Source organism: Sinocyclocheilus rhinocerous, unplaced genomic scaffold, assembly GCF_001515625.1.
Source record: "Sinocyclocheilus rhinocerous isolate Xijiao unplaced genomic scaffold, SAMN03320098_v1.1 scaffold1156, whole genome shotgun sequence".
Taxonomy (NCBI): Eukaryota; Metazoa; Chordata; class Actinopteri; order Cypriniformes; family Cyprinidae; genus Sinocyclocheilus; species Sinocyclocheilus rhinocerous.
Genome location: NW_015630041.1, coordinates 906,969 through 917,603, shown reverse-complemented (window position 1 = coordinate 917,603; position 10,635 = coordinate 906,969). Strand labels below are relative to the sequence as shown.

At 36.8% G+C, this 10,635-nt stretch overlaps 2 protein-coding genes across 2 annotated transcripts in view; one reads left to right on the top strand and one right to left on the bottom strand.

Moving 5' to 3' along the window:
- Positions 1–7,120, bottom strand: part of LOC107739896 (WD repeat-containing protein 27-like) — a 41,100-nt gene extending 33,980 nt beyond the window's left edge. The window contains exons 1-13 of the mRNA XM_016552142.1: positions 7,001–7,120; positions 6,715–6,879; positions 5,855–5,999; positions 5,556–5,680; positions 4,994–5,107; positions 4,762–4,813; positions 4,577–4,647; positions 4,344–4,470; positions 4,101–4,203; positions 2,916–3,004; positions 2,147–2,205; positions 1,674–1,807; positions 1,348–1,421 (exon numbers count right to left, since the gene is read on the bottom strand). Of these exons, the coding sequence (XP_016407628.1) occupies positions 1,348–1,421; positions 1,674–1,807; positions 2,147–2,205; positions 2,916–3,004; positions 4,101–4,203; positions 4,344–4,470; positions 4,577–4,647; positions 4,762–4,813; positions 4,994–5,107; positions 5,556–5,680; positions 5,855–5,999; positions 6,715–6,861 (1,240 nt within the window). The 5' untranslated portion in view covers positions 6,862–6,879; positions 7,001–7,120. The remainder of the gene's footprint in view (positions 1–1,347; positions 1,422–1,673; positions 1,808–2,146; positions 2,206–2,915; positions 3,005–4,100; positions 4,204–4,343; positions 4,471–4,576; positions 4,648–4,761; positions 4,814–4,993; positions 5,108–5,555; positions 5,681–5,854; positions 6,000–6,714; positions 6,880–7,000) is intronic.
- Positions 7,121–7,644: 524 nt separating this feature from the next.
- LOC107739891 (protein MEMO1-like) overlaps positions 7,645–10,635 on the top strand; it is an 8,015-nt gene continuing 5,024 nt past the window's right edge. Inside the window, exons 1-5 of the mRNA XM_016552136.1 lie at positions 7,645–7,657; positions 9,329–9,410; positions 9,498–9,566; positions 9,675–9,787; positions 10,120–10,231. Coding sequence (XP_016407622.1) covers positions 7,645–7,657; positions 9,329–9,410; positions 9,498–9,566; positions 9,675–9,787; positions 10,120–10,231 — 389 coding nt within the window. The remainder of the gene's footprint in view (positions 7,658–9,328; positions 9,411–9,497; positions 9,567–9,674; positions 9,788–10,119; positions 10,232–10,635) is intronic.

Genomic DNA, 10,635 nt, shown 5'->3' with positions numbered 1-10,635 from the left:
TAAAAAAAAAAAAAAAAAAAAAAAACCTCTATGTTCTTTGGAATATCTAAAAAGGTTCCCGTCGTGAGTTCAATCAATAAGAAATCATGTATACTTTCATAGATCATACTTATTACTGTGGTATCCCAAATTATTTCAGTTTACATTGGTAAAAATACCGAAACAGTGTACCGAAGAGAGGTAGCAGTTTCGGGTCATTGTCAACAAACCACATCCTGACATAACAAATTATTCAAGAATATGTCACACTGTTCTGAGATCAGGCTTTTATCAGACCTTCAATCACCCATACTCTAAACTACTGGATCCTGACTATCAGTGCATGTCAAAGCCCAGCAGTATGAAGAAAATGAGTTGTCCTAGTTATGGTATTGACTTAGGCCCCAGAAAAAGCTATGGAATAAATTTAAACCTCTGAGGATGTGTAACTCTAGTAAGGAAGAGAAATAATGCCCAGGTGGAGATGGAAGAAGAGCCTCCCTTAAGGGAGAGAGAGAAATAATGATGATGGATTGCTTTTACATCCATGAGACATATAAGACAAAAAATCATTATGCAGTTAAAACACTCACTCAAAAAAGCGTATAAGGAAATACAAGAAGTCTAAAAAGTATTTTGTAATTCATTCTTCTATTCATTTTAATTTTGACAAAAGGAAGAAGATGGGAGGTCCTACAGCAGAACATTATGTGGGCTACAGCATTTTGCCACTTTGCTGAAGTGCTTACAAAGAGCATAAGAGACTTCTTTCAAAAACATCAAAACAAAATGATCTTACCGACCCCAAACTATTAAACGGTAGTGTAGCTTATAGTATAAATTAATTTTGTCAGCTTATTTTTATGGGTACATTGTTGTCTTTGTAATAATACTGTATGCAGTGATGAATCAAGCAAATTAAGACCAAAATCATCTGTTAAGAAAATAAATAGGGTACATTTTGATTTAGCACTGAATTTTTGTGATGTGGTCTGTGGCTCATTCGGTGGTTATCAAAATTCTGTATCTGTGTGACCTCAGACACCAGATGGCATCAGACTGTTTTATGAAGAGTGACTGTTTCATTGGACCGTTTCCTTTCCATGTATTTCAAAAGTATTTAGAATCAACCCAAATATTTCAAACTATAGTATATAAGAATGCTGCTGTGCCTAATGACAACTTTCTTTTGAAAAGTTATAATGTGGTACAGGCCTCTGCGAGGCCAGAAAGATTAACATCTTGGACAGTAATGATCGTACAATTGCCATGGGGGTGTCAATGACATTGAAATTCTAGTTAATCCAATAGTGTTTTTTTTTTTTTTGGCAACAAAATGTGTGCGTGTGTGGTTCTGTAAACTCCAACCTATTTTTCTCTGAGGTTTTCGTCCATGTTTTGCCAGCTCAGCATTCAGAGGGGACATAGTCATCAGAGGAGAGCTGAAAATAGAGGAAAAAACAACATAAATAGACTTCTATTACTGGAAATAATAAAATATAGCATTTTCCATTGTGGTAGAATAAGGTTAACAGTCTATAACAGACAATACGTCTACTGAAGATAATTCTGGCTAAAACCAAAATCAAACATTGGGGAAAAATTTTACTTGGTTGGGGCTCAAAATGACACCCTGCATATTCTTAATTCTAACACCAGGAGGCTCATAGAGACTGAAAGATGAGTGTTGTTACCTGGGCACAACTGAAAGTTGCTCATCCACAGAGAAGCCCATCGCCATCCTAAAACAGAGCTCGTCCAGCCCGGCACTATTAACCTCAAAAAGAGCTACTGATGTCCCAAATAGAGAAGTCACCAAACAGCACATCTAGCCAGAAAGAGAGAGGCTGAGGGTAGTCTTCATGTCATACTGTCTCACACAGACCACTTTCCTCCCAGAATGCAAACCACAGCCAAAACTTGTAAAAGCTTTACATCTTAAATAATCCTGGCTTTGGGAAACCGTAAACTGCTACTTGCAGGGCTGTAAAAATACCAAAGGTGCTGTACACGTGAACTCTAGAGCGGCTTATGGTTAACAAAAGGGATCATTAAAAAATCTGTCAAAAAACTTAAAACAGTGTAAACATATAAAATATTGTATTTGTATACATATTGCACAGTTAGAATTCTTCTACAGACACAAAAAGCTTAGCACAGTACTTACATTGCCGCCAAGTCCATTAGAGACGGCCCATGATCCTGCCAATGAAATGCTTAGGTCACCTGTGTCAGGAGAAAAATTGCCACTTCAAACAATCTAAAACAAATTTAAGTGGGTTTTAGAGATAACCAGGCAAATATTTAATGACTACAGTAATTATGTCTTGAGCCATGAAGTGAAAAAAAGTTTGAAATGTTTCTGAACTTGATTTTGGTTTGGAATAAATGAGTGTTTAACCAGGAGGAATTAGTAAATTTGAAAACTAAACAGTCATTCTTAAACTTCAGAAACCCAGACAATGGCACCATACTGATGGGCGTATTTTCCCCTGCTTAAAGTATTTCTAGGAAGCCATTTGCTATAATGAAAATCATGATGTTTGTGCATATTTTTGAGGTGAATTTTGTTTTGAGGTTGCAAGATTTTACCAATGTTATCATTAAGTGTACAAGTACATGCACTGACTTTCTGTCACTCTCTAAAGTATCATAATCCTGGAACATCCCAAGCTAGGAGACCGAATCCTTAACTGGTTATCACACAGAAGCTTACTTACACTCTAAAGTTTTGTTGACCACTAAGGCCACTGTTGCATTTATTTGTGTCATATTTTTTGCTATTTAAAGGTAAATTTTTTTAACATGTTACTATTTTTTTTACTAATAAACATACGCATGTAAAAATATAATGGGTCAAATATTTACTTGAAAAATTGCTAAATTTGAACCTAAAACATGTTTATGTTTGAGAGTTAATTGAATACTTATGATGCCTTTGAGTGGAAGAATCATGAGAAGCTCTGAAGTATCCAGGTCAAGCAGATAGAGCCCATCAGAACTTCCGATCCACACACAACTTCCTCTATGGAAAATGTACAAAGAAGAGACTGTTTACCAAAAGACACTACAAAGAACTAAGGCCTGGTTAATGTAAAAGGGTACAACAGAAAAAAAGAAAAGAAAAGAAAAGAAAAAAAGATCTGTATTGTATAGACCTACTATAGGAATTCACACCCACATTGCCACACAGTCTATAGAGAACATCTATGAAAGCCTGTCAAATTTAATTGAAACTCATTGAATCTATGATAAGATATTGCACAAGCTTGCTCTGAGAACTGCACTAAAGCTTTGAAAAACTTGATTTAAGTTATTGCAGTGGAAATTATAGTGGCAGAGGTCAAGGGTCATCTCTCCTGTCCAATTAACTAGAGTTATTGAGGTAACGTTTTTTTTTTTTCTATGAATCACTATGAATCTGTGAATAACAATATGAAGAATTCATGCACAGACGGTTAACTAAACATGAGTATGTAATAAAATAAAAGGCTTTTGTCAATGTTCAAAGTTTTTAGTATTTATGCTTTGGAAAACAAAGTGATTTTTATGACTTTGCCTCTCCCTTTGTATCCTTTACTTTCTGGGTCTGCAGGCATTTCTCCACCAGTGTTTACAACATGATATTACACATTTCAGCATATAATGGCATGATTTTCAAAAGTTTTCAAGTTCAGTGCTTGCAACCATCTTTTCATAGCTGTAACTGCTGTTTGGACAGCATGAAACCATAAATAGGAGTATAATGACTTCCTAATTGGAAGTTTCCTGCCATGACCATAGAAATATCCGTTGAAAAATTATTTCCTATGCCTGTGAAGACAGGTGTACCATGCTGTATATCACTGCCACAACTTTACAATGTCATGACTACTATAGTTATGACTGTTATCATACATACTGTGTGTTTGTGAATACATTTTGGCCACCTGATAAGATTTGATCAATAACATGCTGCAGTTGCAAACGAACAGCACTGAAAATGGCCAACTACAAATCAAAATATTTGGTATGCACATCATAACCTTCTCATGTTTGCCTTACATCGATTCTTACCCCAAAACTTCAACAAGTGCTCAAGCAGATAAAGGTGAACAACAAAAACAGACCAAAGACAGTACCTCTGCTGAAGGCTAGCATGACTGGACTGCAGTTTCTGTGCCCAGATTTTCAGAACAGGCTTTGCTGTCTCCACTGTTCCTCTCACTTCATTACCAGTCATTCCTATAAAAGCACACAGATGAAGCTCAGTGAGATCTTTTCCACTTGAAGCAGATGTATCTTTTTTCCGCAGTGAGGTAGGCACATGAAAAACAGTAGTTATACGCAGTCTGAATTGTGGCTTGTGGGTTTTTTTTTCTAACCATCTGGTCTATTTTGAGGTGAGCTGGTTTTTCTGAGGTTTCTCTCATGCTTCTGTTCGAGCTTCGAAAGGTCCAGTTTTGTCACCAAGCGGCATTTGTGGTCCACAGGGAGAGTGTAGCACCAAAGCTTGAATCACAAAGAGATTCCAACATAAACAAAGTGATATATAGATTACAAAAGAGAGGCTGAAAGCGTGTGTGTGTGTGTGTGTGTGTGTGTGTGTGTTACTCACCTGTCCATCACCAGACCCTATGATGAACTGACTGTTTTGCTCCACGAAGAACAGACTAAGCAGTGGATACGCTGTGGAAAAAAAAAAAACTTCAGCATCTTCACTATATATTCTCTACATTTACAGACTATGAACAACCTCAATTTCTGTTGTATAAATATTGGTGTTAATAACTATAAACCGACCTGACAGGACAGCAGATTCAAAGAGTATATCTCCCTTCTTCACATCCCAAATCTAATACAAAAAAGAAAAAGAAGGCATACGCATATATATCTACAGTATATATAAAATGTATATCTTACATTTATATCATACTGACCCCAAATGTTTGAACAGTAATACAACAAACACATGTCCATATTTAGGACAGGTACAGTCAGGGTGTCCTGGTTTGGGTTAGTATCGTATCTGTACCTTAAATGTTCTGTCTTCTGAGATTGAGATGAGAAGATTAACGTCCCATGGACAGAACTCTGACGCAGTCACAGGACCAAGATGAGCTTTCAAAACTCCAAGCACATCCTCTCTCTATAGGAAACACATATACAGTGGCCCCAAATTTGGGTCTTTATTTAGAAATATGTTAATTGTTTTATAATTTAATTGAAACGTGTTTTATTACATAATGCAAAGATGTTCTTAAGTTTAAGTGTGGCTTAAGCAGACAAATACTGTTTGAATGTGATATGACCGTTTATTTCTGATATACAAGACAGAAGCCAACAAGGGGCTTATTGTGATTTTTTCGTACACTAATTTACTGCTGGTTTCCTATGAGTATTTCAATGCTATCTCTCATTTTTATGGGTTGGTCAATCACAGTCTGGGTAACGGAATGTTCTCCATTGCAGACTTTGTTCGCATTTCATCTGGAGACGGGTCAAAAAAGGCATTTGTTTTATCTTTTTACTGTTTCAGCATAACTGCTTTTGTTTTCGATTCACTGAATAAAAATCGTGTGTATCTTATTTCATACCTCTGCATTCAATAGAAACACTCTGGAGCCTGAGCATGCGGTCAATTTTGCGCTCAGTGGACACAGTGACAGATGCTCCACCTTGCCGAGCAATGTGCCAACAACTCTACCTGAGGCAATTACACCTGGAACACAGATGTCATGTTTGGGAGATGAGACAAAAAAGTGACTGACAGAGAATAGTGGCTACATTCTATTCCAGAGTAGAGCATTCTTAAGTGTCACAGTTTTATATGCTCTGCAGACGAGCAGATTGTTTCAGTCTGTTTTTGAATCAAGGTCTTTGCATGCATTATTACCTTCTTTGATCTGTCTGTAGCAGCGATCAATGTCCCAGACGATAACATAATCTTCAGAAGCACTACAGAGGACGAGACGATCTCTCAACGTCCCAAACACCATGGCAGACACATCGCCATGGTGGCCAATGAGTTCCAAGGGAGGCTACAGAAAACATTAAAATTACATTTATATATTTTTGTTCTGTAACAATTTAGTTCTATTAAATGTTAGAAATGATGGCACAATCATCTCTGATTTATATGTTTCCTCCCACACCTAGATACACTCACACATGCGCGCAGACACACACACACACACACACACACACACGCTCACAGACACAAGAAAACACATACAGGAGTTGTCAGAATAGACTTGCAATGTTGGCTGTTAGTATATATGTTTGTTTGTCCTGTACTTGACACATGTAAATATTGTCACAATCTTTACTTGCATAATAAAAAAGAAAAGAAATGATGGCACAAACACTGTAAAGCTAAATGGCTATATTTACTCTTTATCCCCGGAAATTGATAAAAAAACAAAAAACAAAAAACAAATAGATACATTAATATGGTATTGGTGGTACTTGCCTTCATTCATAATTCATAGTAAAAAGATGCCATTGAACAAATATTTAAAATACACTGTTATGTTTTTTCTACATTAACTTGGAAATTAAATGTGAAAATATATCATTTTAATGTTAGATGCAATTGATTACAGCAAAATGTGTGATAAATTAGTTCATTTTTTCAATCAATTGACAGTAATTATAGGCTGCAATATAACAAAGAGTGAAAAATTTAAGGGGGTCTGAATACTTTCCGTACCCACTGTATTTGTTTGTTGAAAATAGATATAGGTTAACAAAGACCTCCAGGTTGTTGTTTTCGTAAATCCTTATGCCCTTGTCCTGCCATGGGACAGCACAGTGAGAAGGACAGCAGGCCAGCTGCAGGTGGGACACTGGCTTGTTGCAAGTCACAGAGAACCTCTCAATAAAATACTGCACAGCAGCCATGGAGTCACCAATAATCCCCTGTAACAACACACAATGAGAAAATCTAAATAGAAAACCATGCTTAAATGTTTAGCAGGTCAAGATGACATCAAACTGGCCCAGTTAAGACGAATCCGCAGGTCGTCTGACGGTTACCCACCTGCTGTTTTACTGACCATCTGTTGAAAACTAGCCTTACAGTTTTGTGGAAAGTGCCAATGACATCAGCTGCAAAAGTATTCCATTCATTACCTGAAAGTAAAATGTATTGCTGTTTAAGTTTTACAAATGCAACCCATATATAATTATACTGTATGTAGAGTTAGTAAATGAAACTCCAGTTTTTGGTCTGTGACCCAGCAGTTATTGCGTCCTTGTTGCTGTGGAAACGGAACGGGACGGCACACCAGAAAGGACAATTGCTAACGTGTGTACCAAAGTCTCTAGAGTCTTGTGCTGTTGTTTTGCTTGTTTGGACGATTTGATTTGTTTATTTATTTATTTTGTGAGTACAGTGTACGGCGAAAAGAGTACATTCTGACACGATGTACGAATTGTGGAAGTTTTGTGTCTCTGGCTTACTGCAAATATAATTTAATGTCTATAAAAACAATGAATGTTGTTAAAGTCTGATATAAAGACAATTAGCTGACGACCCGACTGATTGATTTTACTTGGATACATCCGTATTATTCGTAGCGCAGCAGATCTGTTACCTGATTTATTATTTAAACAAACTTGCTCTGCACAAACTGTCCGACTATACCAGTAAAAAAGGGCAGGTAATTCATTTTCTATGCAACGATGCCCTCTGGTGGTAAACTGCAGTCAGTCAGAATGTATATTGAAATTGAGTTACAGAGAATACACACACACACACACACACACACACATATATATATAAAATTAAACGATGACGTCGACGATGAACAGGTTATAGGATGCTCTTGTAAAGAATATACAGATTTTGTCTAGTTAGGTTATTGTATATCTGTGTTTTAACTCAAACTCATAACAAAAATCCTTATAAAATGGGATAGATTTAGATATACATTTGTGAATAAAAAATGATAAGTTTTAGCATGTTGTCAATGCTTTTTATTTTGTTCACAATAACAAACGACGTCTTTTACTGTCAGTTATGTGACATTTTTCCAAAGTGTGCAATTTGACAATCATAAAGCAAAAGACACAATCACTCTTCTATCGTTTCACTTAAAAAATCGTACATTTCTTCAACACCAAAAGTGTCTTTAATCCTATGTGAATGTTACAAAAGCTAAATGTTTTCAACAAAACGATATTTGAATACACGCCCACATCTGTTTTCCGCCAATGAGTTTTAGCCAAACACACTGAGCTATCCAATCATAAAAGCGTTATCTACATATGCATCTCTTTGGAAACGCCCCTGATCCTAATCGACCAATTAGTCTTTCGCTTCAGTCAGTCAATCAACTCTCCCCGCCCAGTTTTTCTGACAGAACGGAAGCCGAGATGGGCCAAACTAGCCCATCCGGATAACAGAGACAAACTTGGCAGCAAGCGGATGAACTGGATCTTTGTTCTTCACAGCCTCAGCCCTCAACCCCTTTATATTTTTGCGTATCGTTACTTATATGTCTCACATTTATATCAAGATTATATAAAATACTCCTTCACTGGGCACGCAGTTTCAGCACAGGCATATACTTTTTGAGCTAGCATATTTTCTGGCTGCTCTTTGGAATATCATTAGTGATGTAATGGTATGATTCATTACAGTGTAGAGATTTGATTAACAACTGCTAAAATTGGACCAAATTAGTTGTATTCTTATTATTCCTTTTACAGAATCAGCTGAACTTCATCTGTTCACTGGTTCTCAAAAATGTTATCTTGTCCTGTCATACTCTGATAAGAAAGTCATTAGGACTGGAACAACGGCTCTGTCTGAGGCTGAAATATTGCTCAAATCAACATTCAGGACAGCCATTTCACCTACCGAGTCATTGTTTGTTTGACTGATTTATAATTAGAAATAGAGAAATCCATTGATGAATGCTTGATTATAAAATCTTTTAGCATGTAGCGAATTTTGTTGTTGTTGCATTACAACAATGAACATTAGGGATGAAAATGTGCTTAATGACAAATAAGCACATTTTCATAGTGCTATTTTTATATAACAGCAAAAGAGAGAATGTTTTCTTACAAGTCTATCTGAACATTTGTTTTACACAATATTTGTCATGAAAATAATGCATAAAAATCATAATTATGCTAAAATAGGCTTCATTTTCTTTGTCTGCAAATTTTGCGGTAATATATAATGAATAGATTATAAACTTGTCATGCTTCAAAAATATTTCTACATGGTGAAATTGATACTGTACAAAATACATTTGGAAGATGTTCAAATAATCTTCCCAGCTGAAGTTTCAAAGTTGTAAAATTATGTCTGCTTCTCTCATATTTCCTAATGACATTTTCCTGTCTTTACAATTAGGATCCCAGCTTAATGCACAACTCGAGGGCTGGTTATCTCAAGCACAATCTACAGCTGGTCCAGCTAGAGCCATTATAGCACCGTATGTGGAGTGAAAGCAGACAAACATCTTTTTTTTTTCTTCTGTTTCAGTTGTGATTCTGCATTCTAAAACCACTGTCTTTTGCAGGCACGCTGGCTACACTTACTGCGGCGCATGTGCCGCCCACGCCTACAAGCAGGTGGACCCCTCCATCACGTAAGTGTCCTTCCTGTCATCAGAGCTTCTTTAAATTCTCTTGAAGTAGCCATAATGTTGAGTTTTCCGAGGGGAGAGAGGTAACTGCAGCGCTCTCTTATGCATCAGTCGGAGGGTGTTCATACTCGGCCCCTCTCACCATGTGCCGCTGTCTCGCTGTGCCCTCTCCCCCGCCGAGGTCTACAGAACGCCACTGTATGACCTGAGGATCGACCAGAAGGGTAAGCAATCTCATTTCCTCCCTTGGCAGGATTAAATGCTGATTGAATAACAATGCACAGAAAGGTGTCGCCCAGAATGTTTTTTTGCTCATTTGCTCTCAAACGGAGCTTTGCAGAAGAGATTGCAACATTTTCCAAGTTGTAAATGACTAAATTTGTTATTATGCGATAGTTTTGTGGCTATAAACATGACAAATGTGCAACAGAAATATGAGATAATCTTTTATTTGATGATGTTCATATTAATGAGGCTTTGTGTAATTATCTTTGTAACTCCTCAGTTCAAAACACAAGGGCTTTAATTCTCCCTGCCCCATCTTTTTCTCTGGCAGTTTATGCTGATCTGTGGAAAACAGGCCTGTTTGAGAGGATGAGTCTGCAGACAGACGAAGATGAACACAGCATTGAAATGCACCTGCCTTATACCGCTAAAGCCATGGAGAGGTAACAACCAGATATTGAACATCTTCATCTGGACCGTTAAGGGAACATTTCACCCAAAAATGGAAATTCTCTGATCATTTACACACCATGATGTTGTGGAACACAAAAGAAGATACTTTACAAATGATCTCAGTTTTCTTTTTTCTCTTTTTTTTTTTTCTCCATACGATGAAAGTCAAAGGTGGTTGTGTGTTGTTTTGGACCCTACTGACTTCCATTATGTAGACCTTAATAGACTTCCATTATGTGCACAAGTTCTTCAAAATATCAGAAACATTTTTGTGTTCCACTGATGAAAGTCAGTCATACAGGTTTGGGACAACATGAATTATCCACTGAATACCTCAGATTCTGGGAAGACTCAATACTTGAAGCATGAACACTACCATTCAAAATATATATAT